This window comes from Drosophila sulfurigaster, chromosome 2R, assembly GCF_023558435.1.
Source record: "Drosophila sulfurigaster albostrigata strain 15112-1811.04 chromosome 2R, ASM2355843v2, whole genome shotgun sequence".
NCBI classification, from domain to species: domain Eukaryota; kingdom Metazoa; phylum Arthropoda; class Insecta; order Diptera; family Drosophilidae; genus Drosophila; species Drosophila sulfurigaster.
The window spans coordinates 33,883,649-33,908,850 of record NC_084882.1 but is presented as its reverse complement, the minus strand read 5'-3'; the positions used below and the strand labels follow the sequence as shown (position 1 = coordinate 33,908,850).

The following is a 25,202-nucleotide window of genomic DNA, read 5'->3' as shown; positions in this document are numbered from 1 at the left end:
GACTGTTTATCTTAACTCATACTTTACAACAAATTTAAATAGAATTTAATTTGCGATTTATGTGGCATGCAAAAATAACTATAACAACAAATAATATATATAATATAATATCAAAAATTATTAATACAAAATTTTTAACTTAAATCATTATATCATATTACTTTTGTTTGTGTGGTGCACAGTGCTGCCAACTTTTGACCAGCAAAAAGCTGTTTTTGACGGAATGAATGGAGAAAAAGCTCAAAAAAATTATGAAAAATCAAAAAAAGCTAAAACTAATGTATAAAAAAAAGAGAAAAATGTCTTCAAAAATAACAATTTATTAAGTTCATTTTTGTTTAAAAGATAAAGATTTGCATTATTTTATCGTTATCTCCTTAGTCTGTCTCATTTGCGTATGACATATTAGTGCCTATCATCTGCAGATATTTTATAGGCACTTCATAGTCGACGCAGCATTTTCCCATCCGTCACAATCCGATATTACAATAAAAATAAATAGAGTATATCTTTTGCTTGAAATTAATACTTTAACTTATGCTTCCTTAAATTGGATTTAATTAGGTTAACCTGGCAAATAGCCAGAAATCGCGTATGACCAGGGCAAACACAATATTTGGATGGCCATAGTTGCCAACTCAAAAATCTCCGGTTTTCCCCAGAATCTTTAAAGACCAAAATTTGTTTTGTTGCTGATGTTGGCCCACTTGATCAAATTGAAATGGAAACAATAAGCGAGTGATGAAATTAGCGTATTTCGAGAAAACAATCGATACGCCAACACATTTTCTGGATTGTTTATAAGTGACTATCGTAAAGCTGCCACTTTTCCATATTTTGTACTTTTGTACTTTTGTGTTAACAACACAAAAAAAGTTGGGAAAAAGGCAACAGAATTTCTAAATAAGCTAGAATCCCCGCTTTTCACAATTTCCGCAATTCACAAATTTTTCCCGCATTTAGCCTTCAAAAAGCCAGTTTTGACGGGAAAAAATCCAAATTGGCAGCACCACTGGTGTACTCAATTGATAAGTCGCAGAATTTGAATATACCCACAAATTGAAACGGTTTAACCGTTTATGACGAGCGCTGCCACACTGCCACATATTTTAGTGCAATAGTATTTCATAATTAGCCCTACGTTCACATTCAAATGTTTGCAGTAAATTACTTAAATAAAAAAAAATTAAAATTAGCAACATGAAATTTGTGTTAAAATATTAATTTTATTTTGATGTATTTACCGGCTATTTGCAATATACTGATAACGCAAGGTTGCCACATGTTCGTTTCGATAACATAACGAGACGGTCAATAATTATCGATAGCGGCAAAAAAAAGTAGAAAATTTTTCTATCTTGTTAATGCGAATGCAATAGAACGTTTATTTTGTCGGTCAAAAAGTGTGTGTGTGCTATGGAAACAAGTTTAGAGGAAAGTATGGATGCGGACAGAGCAAGTTCAAGTCCACAAGACTCGCAAGACGAATCTCCGCCAGCAGCTGCGATTAATGGCAAAACAACAATATTGAAAGAAGGGCCCAACAATAATAATGGGGTAGCTAATGAAAAATCAAACGCCAGTGAAGTGCAGCAATGGTGAGTGTTTGTATTTGTTTTTTATTTTTTTGAGCGTGCGTGTAACTAAACAAAAAATGTTTGTCAACAGGAGCAAGCCTTTTAATGCGTTTAGCGGTCGTCCAATAGGCGAACACACGCAAATGCAACAACAGCTCCAGCAGCAGCAACAACAACAACAGCAGCAGCAGCTGCAGCAACAACAACAGCAGCATATGAACACTAATCAACCCCCACCAGGCGTTAATGGGGTGTCACAGTCGCCACCTGAAATTTGGGTGGAAACCAAAGCGGAAGATGGACGCTCGTATTATTATCACGCGGTAACACGTGAAACAACTTGGACGCGGCCTGAGGGCCCAAACATCAAGATCATGACACAAGTGGAGGTGGAAGAGCTGGCCAAACGCCAGCCAAATGCTGCCAAAGCAGACGCAGCCGAACATGGCGATGGGCCGAAAGCAGCAGCTGTTGTTGTGCCCCATTTGACATCGCAACCGCCGCCACATTTGCTAAATCAGCCGCCACCAAATGGCGCCACGCCGTTGCTTAGTCAACCGCCGCCCAATGTGCGCCAGCAGCCGCCACCTATGTTCCAGCAACAGCAGCCGCCGCCTGGCATGCAGCCGCCACCTGGATTTGGGCAGCCGCCGCCCTTTTGCATGCCACCACCTGCCTATGGCTTTCCTGGTGGGGCACCAGCCGGCCCTTGGGGCGTTGGCGTGCCGCCATGGCAACAGCAACAACAACAGCAGCACATGCAGCATGCGCCGCCTGCAGCTGCGCAGCAGGATAAGCCCGCTAAGAATCTAATCATTAAGCCGGGCGTCATTGATCCAGCTGTTATTGCACGTGCCGCCGAATGGTCCGAGCATCGTGCACCCGACGGACGTCCCTACTATTTTCATGCGGCACGCGGCGAGAGCGTTTGGGAGAAACCGCAGGCGTTGCGCGACATGGAAGCCGCACGCATGGCGGCGCATTCGGGCGCCGCACCGCAAGGGCCGCCAGCTGGGATGCCTCCGCACCTGCTGCCGAATCCGTTAATGCATATGCCACCTGGCGCTGGACCCGGTTTCGATGCGCAAATGGCTTTTGCCGCAGCGGCGGCGGCCATGAAGGCAAACAGCGAGAACAATAAGGCAGCGCAGGCTGCAGCGTTGGAGAAGGAAGCGAAAAAGGCTGCCGAGGAGAAACGCAAGAAGGAGGAGGAACAAAAGAAGTTGGCCGCTGCAGCCGCAGCCACAGCAAAGCAAACGGATAAGTCGCGTCCCGTGACCAGCACTCCGATTGCTGGAACACCTTGGTGTGTTGTTTGGACGGGCGATGCTCGAGTGTTTTTCTACAATCCATCGACGCGCACATCGGTGTGGGATCGTCCCGAGGATCTAATGAATCGCGAGGATGTAGACAAGGCGGTGAATGAGCGACCAGAGCAATTAAAGACAGCCGAGGAGAAATCGTCGGAGGCCGAGCAAAAGCCAGAAGAGAATACCGCGACGCAAGAGCAGCAGACAACACTCCAGCAGCAGCAACAACAGCAGTCAACGCAGCAGCCAACACAGCAACAGCAGCGCATGGAAGCGGATGAGGACGAGGATGACGAGGTGATTAAGATACGCACCGAGTCCGAGTCCAGTGTGGAAGAAGTGCCCACAAAGCGTGTGCGCACGTGTAAGTTTATCAACAGATGACTGAATATAGATATATCTTAATGTGTATAATATAATAATAATGTGTATCTTTTAACAGTTACCAAGGCCAAGAAGAACGAAGACGCTGTGCTGGAGGCGGAACAGCGTGCGGCCAAGGAGCGCGCTTTGGTGCCGCTGGAAACACGCGTCACACAGTTCAAGGAGATGCTACGTGAAAAGGATGTGTCTGCCTTTAGCACTTGGGAGAAGGAGCTGCACAAGATTGTGTTTGATCCACGCTACTTGCTGCTGACATCGAAGGAACGCAAACAGGTATTTGAAAAGTATGTGAAGGATCGCGCCGAGGAGGAGCGTAAGGAGAAGCGCAACAAGATGCGACAGAAGCGCGACGATTTTCGCAAGCTTATGGAGGATGCCAAGCTGCATGGCAAGTAAGTATAGACGAAAATACTATAATAGGAGACCGAAAATAATTATAGAAAGTGCATAGAAAATCGGAGAATTTAGTAAATTATCTAAGCTAGATAATTTTCGTTGAAGACAAAGAATAGAAATTGAATGGTAAACTTTATTAGCTTAACACGCAGATTTTCCCGCATTGCAATAATGAAATACTGTTAAAACATATTTGAATGTTTGAATTAGTTCGTGGTATCGATAAGCACTGGTTGAAAACCTTGCTTTGGTTTGTGTCTTGACTTCACTTATCGAAGAAATTAATACTTATTTATTCCTTTAAATGAGTAGAGTAGGAATCCTTTATAGTTCGAAGTTTATGAATACAGATAATTATTAAGGTCCCTAGAAAAATCCACAACTATTTTTAATTTCCATACTCTTTTTTTTCTTAGATCGTCATTCTCGGAGTTTAGTCAACGCAATGCCAAGGAGGAGCGCTATCGTGCCATTGAGAAGGTGCGTGAACGGGAAAGTCTGTTCAATGAGTTCATCGTTGAGGTGCGTCGTCGCGAAAAGGAAGACAAGCAGCTACGCAAAGAGCAGGTATGTTTTCACAGATGCTTAATTATTCCAGTGCAAACCACCCAAAAAGAAAAAAAAAAAAACAAAAAACTTACGTATTTCTCCATATACAAATATATTTCCATTTTCTATATATGCATATTGCAATACTTTTTATATATGTTACTATATTGACTTAACATAATATTTATATACAAAAACGTATTTTTATAATGTTATTATATTAATTTTTGTTAATTGAAAACAACATGAAACCGATACGATACGAAACGAAATGATCCGATCCGATCTGATCTGAATCCTTCCCCCAACTGATCGATTGACCCCTTGAACGGTTCGGTTTGCGCAAAACGAAAACAAAACGAAACCAAAACATGGTTCGGTACCCAAAAAAAAACAAACAAAAAAATCAAATACTTTTTTAGCTACTAATAATAGCTAACAGATTACAGCACAAAAGCACCCAACAACAACAACAACAAGAACCAAGAACAACAATTGCCAACAAGAACACCAAAATCACACAATGCCGTCGTTCCTGTCGTCATCGTTGTCGTCGTCTTCGTCTTCGTCGTCATGGTCCCAGATCCAGGCCAATGTTGATAGCTCAAGATCACCACGCACACGCTTCCAATATCTGTCTGTGTGGTGAGTTAAAAACAAAAATTAAAAACCAAAAAAAAAACTCCTTACAAAAAAAAACGAAATTTGTTTTTCTGCAATAAAAGAAACAAATTTGGAATCAAATCAAAATAATAATAATAATAAAAAAAATAAGTAAAGGTATACAAAAAATTGAAAATTACCTGATAATCGTTGGTGTGATTTCCACTTCCCGCCCCGCCCTGCGTCGCACGTGTCGTCTAGGAATGATGATGATGGTGATTGAAGATGATGATGATGGTGATCATAATGTTGATGATGATGATCAAGATGTTATTTTATCAATTGATCTATTGATGTTTGGAACAACCATCACAAAGTGTGGGCAATGTGAAGCAGCCAACAACGAGAACAACAGCAACAACAACAGCATCAACAACCACCATGACAACAGCAACAACAACCAGCAACATTGCGTGTTCAGGTGGCTTCGAGGCTGAGAGCAAACAGTATGAAAATAATACATAATTTAATTAATCAAATATTTCTGTTTTTGTTTTACAAATTCTTTGTAATTGACAGCGTCCTTCTCCCTCCCCCCAAAAAACAATCAACCAAAACCAAACTCCATTCAAGGCTGTGCAGAGCAAAAGTGACTGACTGACTGCCACTCTCACTTATTCTCACTTTCTCTTGTCTCTCAATCTCGCTATTAAATCTCACATTGCTCTCGCAAGCTTCAGGCAACGGCACAGCACGTTGTATTACTCTCTTCGTCTCAATCTCTTGCATATACGATATACAATATAAACTACTACTATATATTTTATCTTATGTATGTTTACTTTAGTTTTATGCATTGTGCACTTCGGCCCAGCTGAAGCAATTTATCCATGGCCAACGAAATGAATTGATAGAGAAATGCACTCACCAAATCCTTTTCATCCGATAGATATCTGCATAATATAACTCCTTTTTCTTATTAGTTTTATTTTGAGCCTTTTCTGTTTCGTTAAAGTCTGTCAAAGTTTTTCCCCTACAATCTGCTGCATTTCTCTATCGGGCCACACTAATCACAAATCACTTTTTTTCAGTTACGTCTCTCAAAACGCTAATCAACCAAATTCTTTTTTCAGCCAAGAAAAGTGTGTAACTATGTTTTGTTAGTTTGTTAAGCGTCTCTCTATCTTTAGCTACTAAGGCAAGTTAAGTTAGTTGAGTAAGAATTTTTAGCACAATTAAGTGATAATTCACATCAGTGCCAAAGTCTTTACTAATTCCCAATTTTCGTTGCATTTCTTTTCTCTTCCACATGGCTGTCATGTTGAATTCACTTTTATGCATATTTAGATTCGAAAGGACTTTCTGGACATGTTGCGTGAACGCCATGACATTGAGCGTCACACGCGTTGGTATGACATCAAAAAGAAATTCGATTCGGATTCGCGATATCGTGTTGTGGACTCCATGTATCGAGAGGAATACTTTGAGGATTATTTGCTGATCATGAAGGAGGAGAAGCGCAAGGAGCGTGAGCTGCGCGATCAGCGGGATCGGGAGCGTCAACGGGATCGTAAATCCGATCGACGGGATAGGGAAAAGGACAAGGAGAAGAGTCGTAAGGACAGCCGCCGGGATCGCAGTCGATCAAGGGATCGTGAACGCAAATCCTCACGCGATAAGGACGACAAGAACAAGGAACGCAAGAAGCAAGAGTCACCGGTGAGTGAGAGTTGATGTAAAACATAATAATAGTCTGATAAACTAACTGAATTGGTTTTGCTAGGAGGAAGGCGAGCATCGGGAGGACTCGGAGCAGGAGGAGCGTGCAGGCAGCGAGGACAGCGAATTGGCGAGACAGCGTGAAAGCGAAGCCGAGCAGAAACAAAAGGATCGCGAGCGCAAGCTACGCGCCGAGCAGAGCATTCGGGAGCGTGAGAAGGAAGTGCATCGCACTCTGGCCGGACATTTGCGTGATCGCGACAAGGAGCGTGAGCATCACAAGCGTGACGAGTGCATTGGACACTTTACAGCACTGCTGACGGATCTGGTGCGCACTCCGGACTTCACCTGGAAGGAGGTGAAGCGTCAGCTGCGTAAGGATCATCGCTGGGAGCTGATTGAGACACTCGATCGCGATGATCGTGAGCGGTAAGCGAGCTTTGAAACCCCACAACTAAATCACTGGAATAATTAAACGCATTTCTTGCAGCATTTTCAACGAGCATATTGACAATCTGATGAAAAAGAAGCGTGAAAAGTTCCGCGAGATGCTCGATGAGATTGGCACTCTGCAACTGACCAGCACCTGGAAGGAGATTAAAAAAATTAGTGAAAGATGATCCCAGATATCTCAAATACAGTTCGGATAAGGGTGAGCGCGAGTATCGCGATTACATTAAGGACAAAACAATGCAGGCGAAGACTGCGCTGCGTGAACTGCTGCAGGAATGCAAATTCATAACACACAAGAGCACCGATCTCATTAAGGAGAATGCCAATCATCTGAAGGAGATCCAGGACATACTCAAGAACGATAAACGGTATGATTGCAATTGAAATTATCCTCTTCAAATTGTGAAATTTATTACTTCTTGCAGTTACTTGGTGCTGGATCATTTGGATGAGGAGCGTAGCAGTATTTTGCTGGCATTCTTGGAGGAGATGAACAAACGCGGCCCGCCACCACCGCCGACTGCCTCCGAATCCACACGACGCAATAAATAAAGCGACAGCAAACAACAGCAAAACTATTTCATTAACAAAAGAAAAGCAAACAAAAGAATAACTCAAAAACCATTTATTTTTAAGCATTGGAATTATGTAGCGCCTAAATAAAATATTTTAAACCTTTCACAAAACATGTAACTACTTTACAATAAATACAAAATGAAAGAATAGACACTGGGCTCTATATGCATGTATATATTGTTTTTGTTTTTATTGATCATTTATCGCGTTAAATTAGATTTGTATCTCTTCGATACATATACATATATATATATATCTTCATCTGTATCTTTTTTCGTAATTTTCATAATTCTAACTCTTTATGTACTGTGTTTTATTTTTAACTTCTCGTTCATCGCTACCATTATTGTTAAATACACATTCGTTCTGAACTCATTGTTTTTAGTTCCTAGTTACTAAAAAATACAATAATAATTTCCATAATGTCAGTTTTCATATTCGTTTTCAACGTTGGCGCCACCCTAGGGTTGTTTTTTTAAATACATAGTTGAAATTATTGTAGATATTCTAGATCTGTACTTCAATTTAAATGTCTGTGTGTGTGTGTTGTTGTGTGTTTGTTTAGGAACTAATAGCGAAAATAATGCGCTCCGTTTTGTGTTTTACAAAAACTATGTACTTTCTCCATTTCGTTTTGTTTTGATTTTTGTTTACATTTAAATTTGTGGTGTCATTGCGCTGTTAACCAAAGGTTCAACAAGTCAAATGTGGATTACTTTCTACACAATCCACAGATTTACTAAACTCAACTAATCTGCTTTCTTATCGATGCTACTTTGGGTGTGATTCAAAAAGAATTGAAATTGTTAAAAATGTGAAATAAATTTCCAATATTTGATCATGAAACATTAGTGAATGAAATATTCCAGTTAGTACTGACTAAAGTTTATTCTTGATACCTTCAGAGATGATTGATTGGCGGCGGCAAATTAATAATACAAACTCTTTTTCTTATATATGACTTTTCTAGCTTTTCCGCAGTAACTAAAGTATTCTTTCTTCATCCGCATTTGATCACAGTTTCTTGGAAGCCTTGTTCCGTAAATCAAAATAAGAAACAAGCCAAACGCACGCTGCCATCATCACTAGGGAAGTTATTTGTTAAATTTGTTGCTGAAATATGTTAAGCAATTAAATTTCTTGTCGTGGTGTTCGTTTTTTTTCTTTTTTTGTTTTGTTTTAGTTCTCTGCTCTACGCTAAGTGCTATGTTAATCGATTCACTATGTTTTACTCTATATCAGTTAGTTGCTATTAATATGTAATATTAATTAATTGTTGTTCTTCTTGTTGCTCAATTGTTTCATTTTCATTTTGTTTTGTTTTTGGTTAGGCACAAAGTAACTGGTTTTCTCATGGTTCACGATCGTTTTGTTTTTTTGTTTTCTTTTGTTTTTTACAAGCTATTTTTTAATTGCTAGTTATTTGTTATTTTAGTTGCTACTATCAATTTATTGAACAGTTTACGAGTGGTTCGCTTCTTTATCTATTTGCTATGTCTATATATATAATATTAGTTCAATAAATTGCTACAATTTGTTTTTTCTCATTCTCCACACATCGTACATATTGATGATTTGAAAAATACAGGCTCTTCTAATTATAATGGTAAACTCTTTTACAATTACACGATTTACATCTACATACACAGACATAGTACAAAAAGGATCTTTAGAGGGTGTGTTTGGGAGTGTGTGTGTGTGTGAATTGAAAACGTATTTAGTTACTTTGTGAAACTCAAAACGAACGAGCTAAAAAAAAAGCGTAAATCAAAAATCGACAAGCACATATACAAAAATATATATATATTTAATTGTTTATTATTTAAAGCAATCTATGAATCTAAATAAGACCAAAAAGGTCTTAATGAACCAGTTAAATAATACTCTTAAGTTTTTAAAGTTAGTGTTAGAGCGTTTTGCGCAAGAATTTCTCTCTTTTCTAAAGAATGAATCAAAAACTAGTTTCGAAATTATAAGTTTATGTTTTGTTTGTTTTCTTTTCTTTATACAATTGTTGTAATCAATAGGTTTATTAATATTTTTATTTCTTATATGGTTTCTTTTTTTACCTTTAAATGCAAATGCCAATTTTAAATGTAGTTTTATGTTAATATGTTTAATGACGTTTGAATAGATTTAATGAATTTTAATCAAATTGGTTTTTGTTTGTTTCTTTTTTTTGTTTAGAAATAAAGTTCAAAGGCATTTAAAATGCCCCGTTAATTTGGTATAACAAATTAGCAGCAAAATGATTTGGGCAAATACATAAGTATATATTGAATTAAGAGTCTAAATTGAATGTGAATTGAACTACGAAAGTGTGTGTGTGTGGTGTTTTAATGTTGCAGCTGCTCGGCTCAATGAAATCTTCTCTCGTTCCAATAGTTAATAATGTATGCATGTATATAATAAGTATATATGTGTATGTATATAAATACGTTTATATAAATAATCATCGTAATAATCATAATCACTAATAATTTATCATCTGTCCCATTTATAATCGCATAAATGTTATTGTTGCTATTGTTGTTTGTGTTGTTGTTCGGCTCCTTGTTGTTGCTGCTGCTGCTGCTGTAGTTGTTGTTGTTGTTGCTTTTTATAATAGTAATTCATTAGTAATGGTTAAATAAGCTGCTGTTTCTTGGTTGTCAATCAGTTGCCCTTGGTTGCCTCCTTGGCGGCCATAATCAAAGGAGTCAGACTCGCCAGTGGACGCGCCAATTTGAGGAAAGGATGCTGCAAACAAAGATATTTGAATTGAGTAATGATTGATTCATTTTAAAGGCATATCGAGTTACTCACCTTGAGCAGATCCATGGCGCTGGCGCGCCGTTCCACCTCCACTTCGAGACACTGATCCAGAAAATCTTGAAATGCTGCCGTCAGTTTGTCTTTTTCCTTAATCTCCGGTTTGCCGTTGGTGGCAATGAGGTACAATGCTTTTAGCGGATTCTCATTCAAATACGGCGGCTCACCCTCGACCATCTCAATGGCCATGATGCCCAGCGACCACAAGTCCACCTGTCGAATGAGTCAGTTAATTTCCCATACACATAACCACAATTAACATTGCGTATACGCACCTTGGGTCCATACTGTTTGCGTGTTACGACCTCGGGCGCCATCCAATAGGGTGTGCCGACCATTGTTGTGCGTTTGGATTGTTCCGGCGAGATTTGCGCACAGAAACCGAAATCAGTCAGCTTGACAGAGCCATCCAAGCCAAGCAGTATGTTATCACTTTTGATATCGCGATGAATCACCTGATTGGCATGCAGAAACTCGAGTGCCTGCAACACCTCACGGCAAACGGCGGCAATCTGTCCCTCATCCATGCAGGTCTCGGTAACGACATCGGTCAGCGAGCCACCGGGCAGATATTCCATGACCACCCACAGCTCCTCGGACACCAGATAGCTGTCCAAATAGTTGACCACATTCGGATGCTTGTTCTCTCGCATCACCAGAATCTCATTGATGATCAGCTCCTTCTTCGGCTGCTGCGACAAATTCATCTGTTTGATGGCCACCTCCATGCCCGTGGATGATTCGATCGCTGTGTACACAGTGCCCGATGCACCTTGGCCAATTTTCTCCATTTTGGTGTACTTGCGATTCGGATCACCGACGGAGACAATGGTGCGCAGTTTCTCCAGTATTTCCTCATCGGACATTTTCTTCTTCTTGGCATTGGCGGCTCGCGCTGTCGTTGTCGTTGCTGTGGTTGCCGCGGTGGCCGAGGCGGCAACCGCTTGCTGTGGCACCGCAATTTGTGTGCCCGCCGCTGGTGTGGCATTGAGATTGTTGATCGCCGTCGGATCGTGGTACAGATCTGTGGCAGGTGTTGCAGGTGTGGTGACCATCGTGGGCAGCACAACGGCAGAGTTGCGCACGGAAGACGTTGGCGTGGGACAGTGTATCGAGGGCAAGGCGTTGGTGCAGAGCGGCGGCGTTGCATCATCATGAAACGAGGGGGAACGATGAAAAGGAGGAAGCAGAAGAGTCGTGATTAGTCGTTGTTGCTGCAGTTGCAGTTGCTGCTGCTAGTGCTTCGACTGCTGCAGCATTGCACGCGAGCAGCTGCTGCTCCTCTCTGCTAGGAGCAACAGTTGCTGTTGTAGCACAAGTAGAAGTAGTAGTAGTAGTAGTAGTTGAGGGAGGACAATTAGTAGTAGTAGCGTTTGTTATAGCAGACAAAATACGAGTAGTTGTAGCAGATGTTGCTCTTGGTGTTGTTGTTGTTGCTGTTGTATCGCTGCCTTCTGTTTCTGTTGTTGCTGCTACTGTTGCTGTTGTCGTTAGTGTTGCTGTCGTTGCTGCTGCTGCCGCTTCTGTTACTGTGGAGCTGTCTCCTGCTGCCGTTGTTTTTGTTTTTTGTTTGAGCAGCACAATTTTAAGCAATTTCAAAACAGAACAGAACACAGAGGCGATACAAATATATATATAACAATAACATTAAACATGATTGATGGCATTATTGCGGTGCGACAACTCAACTAAAACAACAACAAAACGGAAAACATCTTCGACACATTGCCGAAGTTACAAAATGCCCTTGCAGCAGTGTTTAATAATATTCATTTTCTACTCAAATAATGTCTAACCAAGTTGTTCATAAAGTTGCTAAAAATAAACTACTAATATTTAGTATATATAAGTAAATTATAATGCACGAAATTTGAGAAGATTATGAACTGTCAAGTTAAAGCAGAAAACAATGTACCCAATTATTTCTGGGGTTAAAATTACTGAATTTCACATCTAATTGTAGACTACAAACTATTAAAAAATGTATAAGGGTTGCTACTTAATTAAGGAATTTGAAATAAGTTGACAAATGAACATTAATTATTAGAGAAAACCGACATGAATGCTTCAATCAATATTACTTGACAGCAAATTTGATTAATTATTGACATGTGAGCTCAACATAATACAAAGAAATGGTTAAAGACTTTATAAAGGTGCGTGACAATTTCAATTTGCTTTTCTATTGTTATAAATCAGACAACTTTCAAACTATGACCATATTGAAATACATATTCCTCACACTGCAAAGACATTTTTTTGGGGGACTGCTGTGACTACAACTAAAAGCTTCAACTCCAAGTTGAACTGGCAGCACTCACTTGCATTGTTTTTGTTCTTGTCCAGCGTCGTTGTTGCATTGTTGTGCAACAGATATGACGACACCGCCGCCGGCGTCGTCGTTTTGTGATTCTGCAGTGGCGTTGTCGGCGTGGTGGCCGGTGCCGCTGGCATCGGAACAATTGGCTGCAGCTCCTCGATGGGTCGCGTGTAGATGGACTTCGTGCGCTCTGGCCGCGATGCCACGGGCGGCGGCGGTGGCTGCTGTTGCTGCGGCACCGGACCCAACATGTCGTCCTCATTGGCAGATGAATGTTGCGATGTGGATGAGGAGGCGGTGTGGCCACCAAAGTTATACGAATGCGATTGACTCAGGCCAATGTGATGCTGATGCTGTTGCTGCTGCTGATGCAACTGTTGTTGTTGCTGTAGCTGTTGCTGTTGCAACTGTTGCTGCTGTAGCAAATGCTGCTGCTGCTGTTGGTAATGATTGCTCAGCATTTGACCGGCAGCCGAGACATTGTTCGCATTGGGACCCAAAGTCATGCTGCCCAGCTGAACGCCAATCAAGTTGCCGCCACTATTCGAGCCATGCAGCTCCGAATCTGTGGGCGTGCTGCTCGGACTACTGCTGCTCACACGGCTCAACGAAGAACCTGCTAATGAGACACAAGATTAACGAGATGTTCCGCAGAGTATAAATCACTTTAGACTTTACCTGAATGCGTCGTTATGGCATTTGTCATGTACTTGGAACTTGGCCTCTGTTTGGTTGTATTGTCGAACCATTTGAGCACATCGAGCACAGCTTGGGGATTCTTCTTCTGCTCCTGCTTGCTGATGTTTGAGTTCATCAAGAGACGCGCCCATGCCTCTGGCATACCCTGTAAAATGTAGAAATCTTCGATTAGTACAAAAGTTTCAATAACATCCATTCACAAAAAAGAAGCTCAGCTAAGCTAAGCACACACAGAGAGATAGAGAGAACAGCAAAAGGTAAGCTTGGATTGGATTATATATTCGGGGACAGCGACTAAAAGCATCTGAACTACGTATATTAAAGCTCAGCCATCAGTTAAAAGTTAAAGTGTATTCGGTGTATTGGGAATAGTGTTGTGTAGTGTAGAGAAACAGTTGAAATCTTAACGCAAATGGAAACTATGGAAGAAGAGCCGATCTCAGAACAGAAAGAAATGGGGTAAGGGGGGGATATAGAAAACATAACCGAACAAGAACAACAGATGATGATGGGAATTTCGCTTAGAAAACTAATGAAGGCAAGTTCCGTTTGCTTTAGTCGTGGCGTTTACTTACTTTCATTGGCAGCTTGAAATTATAATGAATAATACAAAATTGATATAGAGCATATCGCGAGAGAGAGAGATAGAAAGACAAACATAATGTACACTTAAATATTTTCAATGGGGAGAAAAACAATATGCATAAATCGAACATACTTATGAATGGCTTGAGGAGCTAACTAACGCTGTATTTTGCAAAAGCATTGGATAAATACAAATATTGTATATATACATTAAGAAGCTTTCAACAGATTTAAGCTCTCATTATGTTTTGATCCAGCTTCAACTCTAAAGAGAAAGTTCACTCTAAATTTAAAGCTTTTCCCGATATGAAAGCTTTAACATTTACAAAGGTTTTTAATCCATTGATGTACTTTAAAGCTTTTCTTTGGCTTAAAATAAGCTTTATAAGTTGTGCTTTCTATTCTCTAGAAATCACAAAAGTTGACATTGTTATTCAGTTACAACTCATCATTGATGACTAAGATCCTGAGTTTATTACAGTTATTTATGAGCTTGCAAATTCGTGAATTTCCAACCGTCCAACCGTAATGTCGCCGTTATCTAACACTTTCTTAGAGTTGGTTAATCAGAATGTTTACTTTAGCTTCAAAAGGTTATCTGAGCATTTGTGGTGAATCGATGCATGTTTGAGTGTTTTATTTTTTTCGTATTCTTTGTATTTAAGGCTTATCACATAAAACTCGCAAACAAAAAAACAACCAAAAAAACCATAAAAAATTGGCAATAGAAAATTATAATAACGCTTTTCGTTGTTGGCCATAAAACAAATAAATGATTGCGAGGCCGAGTAGCAAGCAGACGATAAAGTACCTCAATGCAAATAAGCAAACAATCCGACAATCCAAACTCACCGTAAACTCGCCGGTCACAGCATCGAATCCCACATGCACCGTATGCTCAAAGTTTGTGGGATACGAGATATTTGGTTTGGAATCCATATGCGATGGTTTCGATCCTTTGATCTTGTTCTTCAGCGTCTTCTTATTTTTGCGATCCGCATCGTCTGGTTCTGTATGTGAATAACAATAAATCAATTAGAATTGGTAACTAAATTAGCTATTAGAGATCAACCTACCCTTGGGCAATGGACGCATATCAACGGGCTGGCCATCGCCCATGCCGACGCCAGTTGCGCTGCCAGGAATGGGAACACGCTCGATCCCAACGCCGCCACGATTGCTGGTGAGACGCACGGGGGGCGCCGGGGGTTTATCCTCCTCGCTAGACATCTGGCTGCCGTTGGTTTCTTACTTTTTATGGTGGCAAAACAGCTGCAACTAAAAAGGTAACTAATTTAAAATAGGAAACTAAGAGAAAAGGAATTAATTTTAAGCATTTTAGTAAGTTTCATTTTTTCAATAAAAATCATTCATTATTATTCATTCATTCATTATTATCCGTATGAACACCTAGATCTCAGAGACTATAAAAGATAGAGCTATAATTTTTTTCGATAGCATTTGTTATGTTTGCACGCAGATCAAGTTTGTTTCAAATTTTTTCCACGCCCCGCAAATCAGAAAAATCTATGGTATATTTTGAATGCGGTACTATATCGATATACCATATATACCATTTGGTATATTTTCAGTATTTTTGCGGTATATTTGTTATATTTTGAGAATAATACCGCAAAATATATTGCTTTTTTCAAAATGGGTAGCGGGTATCTCACAGTCGACTGTAGCTTTCTTACTTGTTTTATTCTTTTTTTGAGTGTGTTTTTAGAGTGTAATTCTTTATTTATTTAATTTTAGAATCTTCTTACTTATAGTTTGATGTTTAATATATTTTCTTCAAAAGTAATGAAAAATCTGATTTTTTTATAATTTCAATAATAATGATTTAGATTTTTTTTGTACTGCGAGAGTTCTTGGTGTGTAATTTATTTATTAAGAAAGAAAACAAATATAATGACTACTTTCGGTTGCTGCCTTAAAAAACATATGATTTCATGCAGTGGAAAATGCGTCACTTCAAGGGCAGGAACTGAGACAGAGGGGCGTGTTTATCTCTAACAACGCTTATCTAACTAGCTTTCTACGGTTGCTTTACTTCTTTCGTTTATATTTCTTGCTTATTGCATGTACGTCATGCAACTTTAGCTTTGTCACAATAAAATCAACGGAATTATAAGTATACATTGAATATATATTGAATAAATATTCATTTGTAAGTCTGTATATTATATTGTCACACATATATAGAGCGTTCTATATGTTTGTATGCTCCTATATATGTATGTATGTATGTATATAGATAGCGCGCTTGTTTCACTGAATTCTGCTTATTTCTACTTAATGTTTGTCTCTTTTTTTTTTTGCTGTTTTTTTTTATGATTATCTGCAAAATCACTTTTAAAATTGTCTGCTCTCAATTTGAATTTTTTTTTTTGGCACACCAAAAATCAATTTTGTTTTTGTTTTGAAAATGGTTAAAAACACCCACACAATATTTTGGTTTTTTTTTTGGTCTTTCTTTGTTTTTGTTGCTGCAACGACAACAACAATAATAACAACAACAATCGATATCAATATGGGCCGAGTGACGAGCTGACTCTGACTGCCAGTTGGACTTGCTTTGAGTGTCACTGCCACTGCCCGGCAGTCGCAGCAGCAGAGCGAGCGAGAGAGTGAGAGAGAGCTGAGCAAAGTGAGTGCGAGTGTGAGAGCGCAGCAACAGTGCGAGAGACACCGCACGACACGACAAGACGGACGATCGATCGTGGGCAAGAACATAAACGACACTAAACTTGCACTCACAAATGTGCGATAACAAGAGCCACAGCTGTTATCGATTAGCACTTAAACGAAATGTATCTGAATTTAAGCTAAAGAAAATAGTAAAAGAGCTTTATTGCGTGGGCAGTGAACCAAAAACAATAAACCAACCATATGATACCTCGAGAGAGCAATATGCATACGGCTGTTCTCTCTCTCTCTTTCTGTCTGTCTTCTACTTTTATGCGTTTGCCGGTGTCAGTGGCGTTCGCGTCGCCGTTGACTGCGCAGCTTTTATGATTCATTTATCAACGTCAAGCGTCAAAAAGTCAATGCAGCGACTACAACAACTATGTATTATGTAGGGCTGGGGTGTGAAAATTATAAGCAAACAACAAGATGTTTTTTTTTTATTTTTTTGCTTTTCGTATGTGCATTTGTATGTTTGTTGGCCGGCTGCCCAACATCAAGCTGAGAGCGAGAGCATGAGAGAGAGAGAGCCAACAAAGCGATGACGAACATTGTGTCGATAGGTAAAAATTGCTTTTGCTCTGCGCTGCCCCCGCAACGACGACGTCGACAGCGACGCGTCGGCAACTCCAAACATTTCCTGAGTGCGGCGAGTGGGCGCCAAGAATTGGGTTAAATTTTGTCTGTTCTCTGTTGTTATTGTATTGTTGTCTTGTTGTTGCTGTTGTTGAAGTTCAAGTAAAATCAATAAAAAATGTTATATACACATGTAATAGTATGTAATACTTTTTGTATGTGCGAGTGTGTGTTTGTTGATGCGACGAGTTTTTACTGCAACGCGGCTAATGCAAATTATTTCCTAATGAGCGACAGCGCCACAGGAAACTCAACAACACTTGCGGCATTCAGATTAGTGTTGTAGAATGGCAGACGAACAGCTCCCCATCATTCCCCAACACTCCCCTGAGTGCCTGCTCAAGTGGGCCAAACACACACACACACATGCAGATGTACTTTATAGGTGCAATACAAGAGTGCTTCTTTAAGAGGGGGAGTGATAGCACTAAGAAATACCCTGCACGTGTGTTTATCAATTGGAATGAGTCAGTTGATTAGTAAAGCTTATGTAAGCCATATTACCCTTCTGCTCAAACTGCTGCAGGGTATTTAAAAAGAAACAACGGCAATAACAACAACTACAAGTGCATTGAGTGCGCTGGGAGAAGCCACAAACTTACACACACACACACACACACACACTTGCAGACACGCATATGCGAAAGACAACAACAAAGACAACGACGACGACGTCAGCGACACTGCCAGCGCAATGTGGAACCATTCAGCATATTACTTTTGAATACTTAATTGCAAAAAATAATGCAATTTTAGATTTCTTAAATTTTGACCTGCAATAGTGGGTGCAACGTTTATAATTTTTAAATAAAAAAATAAAAGCTATTTATTAAATTGAATTTTATTTTAAGTAAGAAATAAAAGCTATTTATTAAATTTATTTTATTGATAAGTAACTTCTGTTGATGATTTAAACAAAGAAGTTATGAAGGAATAAATTAATATTTATGAAAAATTATATAACCTTCTACTAAACGTTATTTTTTATTTATTTATTGTATGCAAACATATTTTTGTTAACTCGCACCACTGTGCGTTGTTGTCTATTTTGGTTTGTGTTCGCTACCGGGCGGAAATGTGTCTTCTACTATTTCTCTTTACTTTTTTTGTTGTCTTTTGTTTTTCTCCCATTCAGTTGCAACTTGGCGCTTTGCTTTCCGTTTCACGTTTTTACCTGTCCGGTCTAAACAAATACAATATTAAAAAGGGCCGCTAACCGTCAAATGCCAAATTGACTGTAAAGTGTGGCCATACTAGCATTATAATTATTATAAATCCACCATACATACAAATGCATAGAAATGTCTCAATATGTGTGTAACATGCATTTACATGTATGCATTTACATTTACGTATGTGTATGTGTGTATTTTTATTTGCTGCGCTTTGGCACGTTTTGCTTGTTCTTGTTATTTTAGTTGTTTGCATTGCTGGCGCTTCACGATGCACGTGCGTTTGGGGTGGGGGATGGAGGAGGGGAGGTCAGACACCCTGTATGCACACGCTTGTTGACATTTTTTTCTTCTCTCTCTGCTACTGCTGTGGGGAGTGGCTGAAGTTTCGAGGAGATGGGAAGGGAAACGGCGCCTACTCTATGAAACGGTTTATTTTTACACCAAAATAGAACAGCAGCAATGCGTTAATCTCCCGTCTAATCTCCAAAATGAAAAACCACTTGAACAGTTTTCCTGGCCTTTTCCGGAACACTCACACACACAAACACGCATAACGTTGGAAAAATCAATGCACATGTGTGCGTGCGTATGTGTGTGACTCTCGCTTAAGTGCTGCCAAAACAGCTGCATGTTATCGTTTTGGCAGCATTCGCACCAATTGGAATTTAATGCAGAGTCTGACTGATGTTTTTATGAATGAAATAACAACAACACAACAAACTCACTGCAGGTATGTTTGATTGCTGCTACACCCTGTATTATTCCAACGCTTTCCAAACTGTGTTTCAAGCTGTCGTAGTTGTAGTTTAATTTTGCTGCCGCCTCCTGCAGCTTTGTTGTAATTTGCCAAGCTCACTTCAACACTTCACTGCACATTATTTGCTGCTTACAGCCCCTGCTTAGTCAGCGTCGTCGTCGTCTTTTCGCGTTTTCACTCTAGTTGTGTAGTTGCTGCTTTATTAATGGCCGACGACAGCAGCAGCAGAGAGGAAAAACCGCAGTGGACGACGAGAAAGAAGCTCGCTGCTCAACACAGACCAAACAATTCTTTTTTTCTTTCCAACACACACACATTCACATATACACTTTGCATACGGTTATTTGTTGCTTGCCGTTTTTGTTTTGTTATTGCCGTTACACGCGCGCGTTTGTGCCGCTTATTTGCAAGTACGAAAGCTTACATTTTATTTTACAAAACGTTGCTTGCAATTTGTTTTATTTTTTTTACAAAAAACATGACAAAGTGGATCGCAAGCGGATGGCGACCAGCGTGACCGATAGCTAAATTACCAATTACGCTATATTCCGGCGATAAATATACCATAAATGGTCACACTTAACATTCAGCTGAAATGTTATTAGCAGGTTGAATTTAGCTTTTACGGCTAGCCACATTATTATGATTTAATTGTATATGCATGTATTTTTGGCTAATAATAAATATATGGGAGAAACGGAGTCGATATGAATATTATTTAATACAAATTAAATGGTAAATGATTTATAGAATGGAAATGCGCTAACATAGCTATAACATTGTGCTGTTACTGTTCAACAAACTCTTATTGGTCTGTTAGGCATATCGATAAATCGCAAAGCGGTTAAATAAATCGAAATTTGTAATTTTGAAATTTTATGCATAAAACTTCCCTAGGCTTTCTTTTGATTTAGTCTATAACCGAATGATAATCTAAAATTAATAACTGCTTCCATTTACAGTTTAATTATAGAAATTATGATATGAACTTAAAATTGTCAAAAAAAAAATGAAGTGACGACTTAAGTAACAATCAATTATGTATTTTGGTAAGACAACAATGCCAGTTACAGTTAAAACCCACAACGGGACAGCAACCCCTAATTGTCAATAATGCTACGCGACGCTTCTTTTTATTTACACAAAACGTCAGTTCAAAGCACTTGCCAGGACATTTTGAGTGGTAGCCGACGCTGACCAATCATAGAGCAAAACAATAATTGTTTACAAATTGTTAACACGCTGCTGCTGCTGCTGTTGCTGTTGCCCGATGATTGTCACTTTTGACACGTTACGCCCTCTCTCGCGGAAATATGTATTTCTGGCTATCCTCTTTGCTGCTTCGCTGCTGGGGCGTTAAATAAATAAAAACCACAAATCATGTTAACATGTGAAGTGTCTTTGATTTGCATATCATTTGTCCTTTTTGCTTGGCTATTGGCTATAAAAACCGCCAATAGTCCGACTATCAAAGCTCAGTTTATTTCGGATTCCTGCTGGATACATGTCGCTACTCTCGATTTATAATAACAACGCCTGCCAGGTGTGTGGAGATCAAAGCTCTGGCAAACATTATGGCGTCTCCTGCTGCGATGGCTGCTCCTGTTTCTTCAAGCGCAGCGTTCGCAAGGGCAATCACTACGCCTGCATTGCCATCAAAGGCAACTGTGTGGTGGACAAGGCCCGTCGCAATTGGTGTCCCTATTGTCGCTTCAAGCGATGCCTTGCTGTGGGCATGAATGTCGCTGCCGTGCAGGAGGAACGTGGTCCACGCAGTCAACAGGCGCACAATCATCATCATCCGCAGCATCAACGCCAGCTGCAGCTTGTCTCGCCTCCTCCTCCGACTTCTCCGGGCGGTCAAGCGTTACACTTTCAAATACTCGCCCAGATTCTGGTCACTTGTCTGCGTCAGGCGAAGCTCAACGAACAGTTCCGTCTCTTGGCTCGTGAGCAGCAAGATGTTATCTTGCAGGTGGTCTGGAGTGAGTGCTTCATACTGCGTGCCTCACATTGGTCGCTGGACATTAGTGCCATGATCGAAGGCTGTGGCGATTCGCAACTCAAGTTGCTGCTCTCCGAGGCGCAGCAGATGCGCGCTGATGTCATGGAACTCAATTTTCTGGAGACGCTCATCCTCAGTCGCAAAGGTTGGTGAAGCCATCACAACAAATTTGCAGTCAGTTATTCAAATACTTCCTTTGCAGAACTCGCTTTGAATGCAGATTATGCGCTCATCCTGGAGACTCATGCCAATGGGGCTCTTTGTGCCTTGGCTCGATATACTCTGCATCGGTCGCATTGGTTGCGTTTTGGCCAATTGCTGTTGGGACTGCGACAACTTGGTCTGCGGCGTTACGACTGTGCATTGTCTTGTATGTTTCGCAATGTTGTGAGTGATATTCTGAAAACGCTTTGAAGATTAACATTAACTGCAAAAACAAATGAATAATAAATTATTTTGAATATAATCAAAATTCTCTTTTAATAATTATTTTAAAAATTAAAATTGGATAATTATTTTAATTTATATTAACTTCTGCTAACATTACACTATAATTGTAAAGAAATTAATAATGTAAGCTATAAAAAATATAAATAAATATAATTTACTATAGTATTTGATTTGTCACGTTATTATTTATTTATATGTTATTATTTACTTTTGTACTACAATAAAAGATAATTTGAAAATGGATGCGATAATTACAAAAGCATTTAATCAATAACATTCCTTTTTTCAAAAAGTAACGTGCGTTTCATGCATTCGTTTCATGCGCCACTGTAACAGCTGATGCGGCGTGTTCCATCTGCCAAATGTTTCATACAACGGGAACGATTGGGCAACGAAACAGCAAATTTGCTGCGTGGCAGTGTGACCAAACAGCCACAATGCAAAAAAGTGTTTTTTGTGTTATAGTTTAATAAACAGTGTTTACCTCAGCTCGTTTTTTTGCGCTCGGCATTTGTAAATCGCTTTTGTGAAAGTAAAACCAGCGAAACAAACACAAAAAGATGGCGGATGACACAAACGAGGAGAGCTGGCTTTACGGCACCTCGAATCCCGACTCCACCACCAATGAGATATCCAATGGCAGCGACGCCTTGGCTGCGGAGCACGAGGCGCTCGCTGCGGTGACCGGCGAAAAAGCGGGAGCTGCTGGATCGCTGTTGCCTGTGTTTCCCAAGGAGGAGATGATGGAGTATGCTGAGTTTGAGGATCCCGCCAAGGAAATGGAGGAGGACGAAGAAGCACTGCCCGACACAACAGACAAAGGCAACAAAGTGTTAAACATAGATCCGGGACTGGGAGATTTGGATGAGTTGGAGAGGCACGACCACGATATGGATGATCACGATTCGCATATGAGCGATCTGGCGCTATCGGCACCCGGCACAACGACGCGCAAAGAGCGCAACGGCTCTGGTAGCGATGATGATGACGACGACGATTCCGATGATGACATCAACGTGGTCATTGGCGACATCAAGTCAGCACCCAGCACTTATAATATCAAACAGCGTCCCAACCTGCTAGCGGGTGCCACAGCGGGCGACAAGGCAAAACCCACAGCGCAAGCGGGCAAATTCAGCATCGAAGATTTCGAGGGAGCTGGCACCATCAACGGAGTCGCTGTGCACGAGTTCAGCATCGATTCCCTGGAGGAGAAACCGTGGCGCAAGCCCGGTGCTGATATTACGGACTATTTCAACTATGGATTCAACGAAGAAACGTGGCGCGCCTATTGCGAGCGACAAAAACGTTTCCGCGTGGCGGAAAGTGGCGTTGGACTCGCCAGTTTGACACAGAATGTGAATCAAGGCGCTGGCATGGGTCTCGCTGATGGCGCCGGCGGAGGAGGAGGAGCAGCTGGAGGAGGCAGTCAGATTGGCGGTGTCATAGGCATGGGTGGCGGTCCAATGCACCATCATCAGCAGCCGCTGGTTATGCTCAATGATGGCGGCGGTGCCTCTATGCAAATGCCACCGCCCGGTATGCCGCCCATGCTGCAACATCAGCCCAGGCCGGGCATGGGCATGATGGCGCGTCCACCGCGTCCCATTTCCACCACGGGCGGCGTCAAGGAGAATGCCATCCAGGTGATGACGGCCGAGTGTCGGGAGTATTCGCGCGGTGGTCTGGGACCCATGGCACCCAATTTTCCGCCACCAGGTGCGGCGGATGAACCCTTCTTCCATGAGCCGGAGCCTTTTGATTATGGTTATGAGCCCACGCAGGAATCGCAATGGGGCAACGATAATGCTGGCTGGGTGCCTACGGGCATCAAAGAGCTGACGCCGGGTCCCGCTCATCATCAGCAGCAGCAACAACAGCAGCCGCCCAATCAGCAGATGGGCGGACCTCCGGGAATGCCGCCTCAGATGAATGTGCCGCCTCCTCAGATGGGCGGACCGCCGCCTCAGCTGCGTGGCCACAATGCGCCGCCAGGAATGATGCCACCTAATATGCGCATGCCACACAACATGGGTAAGATTCAAGAAAAGTGTTGGTTTATCTTATATGTGTATGAAATTCATTGTCCTGTCTGGTGGACTGACTTCATCCTTACTCGGGATAGAATAAGGCATTTGCATAACCCTAAAGCCTTTTCTCATCTAAAGGTCCTTAACTTATTTATATTTTAGATAATAACAGTTAGTTTGTATCTGGAGGATACCCACGTGTTAGAGATTAACCCCTTAGATAGTTTAGTTCTTTTTTCGCGCACTTTATGTATGCAAAAAGTAGATGTCGAAAAACCGGTCTTTAATTATTTACTTTAATCATCACCATCAGCTGAACAAATATATCCATTTCTGTCCGTTTCTATTCACACCTATATCTTAACGATTATAACATATTTAAAGACTATACAACATACCTTATAACACTTATTTCTAACAATTTTTAATTATATTCTTTTTCAGCCATGGGTCCACCACCAGGCATGATGCGCATGCCGCACAATATGAGTGAGTAGCTAGCTTGAGTTTGTAGTTTTCTTTATCCCTAAACTCTTCCTTCATTCCAGACATGGGACCACAGCAGCGCATGCCCATGAGTGGTAACAATAGCAATATGTCTTCAGCTTCCTCCTCGGATCGCAGATCGGATAGCTACGATGATGAGCGTGAGCGACGGCGTCGCGACAAGGACAAACAGCTGAAGAAGGAGCAGGTGAGTAGATTGATTTCAAAGTATTTCTTAAATTTGCTCTAATCCTCCATTTCCCTTATTGCAGTTGCGCAAAGACTTTCTGGACATGCTGCGGGAGCGGCACGACATTGAACGCCACACACGTTGGTATGACATTAAGAAGAAATTCGAATCGGATTCGCGTTATCGTGCTCTAGACTCGGCCTATCGCGAGGAGTACTTTGAGGATTATCTGCACATGCTGAAGGAGGAGAAGAGGAAGGAGCGTGATCACAAGGAACGCGATCGCGATCGCAGCAATCGTGACAAGGAGTCGCGGTCACGAGACAAGGACAAAGACAAAGACAAGGAGAAGGACAAAGATAAGGACAAGGACAAAGACAAAGATAAGGACAAGGAGAAGGACAAAGAGAAGGAGAGCAGTTCAAGGCGTGACGCACGCTCCCGTTCCCGCGACAAGTCGAGTCGTCGGAAATCCAAGTCTCGGGAAAAGGATCGCAGCGAGCGAAGCAGCAAACAGAGCAGCTCATCGGCATCTGGTTCATCGTCTAGTCGCAGCGACAAGAAGAAATCCCATCGCAAGGACAAAGAGGAAGATGAATAACAGTTATTTAGGTACTACATGGAAGACGAGCAGACCGTTCCTTGAGCTAGCCACACACACACAAATTACACACACACACACACTCTGTTTGCACTCAGACACACTTCCAATAATAAAATCATACAACTTAAGAGAAAGATGAAAGAGGAAACTGAAATTTAATGGACATTGCAAAGTTGTTTTTTAAGTATATTGTATG

The 25,202-nt window shown here is 40.9% G+C and overlaps 4 protein-coding genes across 8 annotated transcripts; 3 read left to right on the top strand and 1 right to left on the bottom strand.

The window, feature by feature from the left end:
• Window positions 1–1,328: 1,328 nt before the first annotated feature.
• On the top strand, window positions 1,329–9,135 carry LOC133839426 (transcription elongation regulator 1). Its single transcript, XM_062270983.1, is given in 9 exon segments — window positions 1,329–1,598; window positions 1,669–3,251; window positions 3,330–3,663; window positions 4,084–4,234; window positions 6,167–6,538; window positions 6,603–6,967; window positions 7,029–7,137; window positions 7,139–7,359; window positions 7,417–9,135. Coding segments are annotated over 9 exon segments (3,444 nt in total). The 5' UTR covers window positions 1,329–1,416; the 3' UTR covers window positions 7,544–9,135.
• On the bottom strand, window positions 7,733–19,763 carry LOC133839427 (serine/threonine-protein kinase Pak). Of its 5 annotated transcripts, none has more exons than XM_062270984.1 (8): window positions 19,210–19,763; window positions 15,059–15,260; window positions 14,835–14,992; window positions 13,377–13,542; window positions 12,700–13,317; window positions 10,654–11,402; window positions 10,373–10,591; window positions 7,733–10,306 (listed from the first exon to the last, which is right to left on the bottom strand). In XM_062270984.1, exons 2-8 carry the CDS (start codon window positions 15,210–15,212, stop codon window positions 10,223–10,225), a joined length of 2,148 nt encoding a protein of 715 aa, XP_062126968.1. In that variant the 5' UTR covers window positions 15,213–15,260; window positions 19,210–19,763; the 3' UTR covers window positions 7,733–10,222. The 5 variants fall into 5 exon arrangements, with proteins under 5 accessions (XP_062126968.1, XP_062126972.1, XP_062126971.1 ...); XM_062270988.1 differs by having other exon boundaries at window positions 12,700–13,314; XM_062270987.1 differs by having other exon boundaries at window positions 19,666–19,684.
• Window positions 19,764–20,248: 485 nt separating this feature from the next.
• LOC133837979 (retinoic acid receptor RXR-alpha-A) lies at window positions 20,249–21,660 on the top strand. Its single transcript, XM_062268895.1, has 2 exons — window positions 20,249–21,391; window positions 21,449–21,660. The coding sequence occupies exons 1-2, from the start codon at window positions 20,746–20,748 to the stop codon at window positions 21,658–21,660; spliced, it is 858 nt and encodes a 285-aa protein (XP_062124879.1). The 5' UTR covers window positions 20,249–20,745.
• Window positions 21,661–22,150: 490 nt separating this feature from the next.
• LOC133836997 (pre-mRNA 3'-end-processing factor FIP1) lies at window positions 22,151–25,064 on the top strand. The gene is made up of 4 exons (XM_062267638.1): window positions 22,151–23,730; window positions 24,171–24,215; window positions 24,275–24,420; window positions 24,485–25,064. The coding sequence occupies exons 1-4, from the start codon at window positions 22,257–22,259 to the stop codon at window positions 25,001–25,003; spliced, it is 2,184 nt and encodes a 727-aa protein (XP_062123622.1). The 5' UTR covers window positions 22,151–22,256; the 3' UTR covers window positions 25,004–25,064.
• Window positions 25,065–25,202: the final 138 nt, after the last annotated feature.

Bases quoted from the DNA above. Each gene is read 5' to 3' on its own strand.
- LOC133836997 (XM_062267638.1), top strand. From the start codon at position 22,257: ATGGCGGATGACACAAACGAGGAGAGCTGGCTTTACGGCACCTCGAAT. The intron at 23,731-24,170 runs GTAAGATTCAAG...ATTCTTTTTCAG, and splicing joins GCGCATGCCACACAACATGG to CCATGGGTCCACCACCAGGC. The intron at 24,421-24,484 runs GTGAGTAGATTG...CCCTTATTGCAG, and splicing joins AACAGCTGAAGAAGGAGCAG to TTGCGCAAAGACTTTCTGGA.
- LOC133837979 (XM_062268895.1), top strand. From the start codon at position 20,746: ATGTCGCTACTCTCGATTTATAATAACAACGCCTGCCAGGTGTGTGGA. The intron at 21,392-21,448 runs GTTGGTGAAGCC...CTTCCTTTGCAG, and splicing joins GCTCATCCTCAGTCGCAAAG to AACTCGCTTTGAATGCAGAT.
- LOC133839427 (XM_062270984.1), bottom strand. From the start codon at position 15,212: ATGTCTAGCGAGGAGGATAAACCCCCGGCGCCCCCCGTGCGTCTCACC. The intron at 14,993-15,058 runs GTAGGTTGATCT...ATTCACATACAG, and splicing joins TATGCGTCCATTGCCCAAGG to AACCAGACGATGCGGATCGC. The intron at 13,318-13,376 runs GTAAAGTCTAAA...GTGTCTCATTAG, and splicing joins TGCCATAACGACGCATTCAG to CAGGTTCTTCGTTGAGCCGT.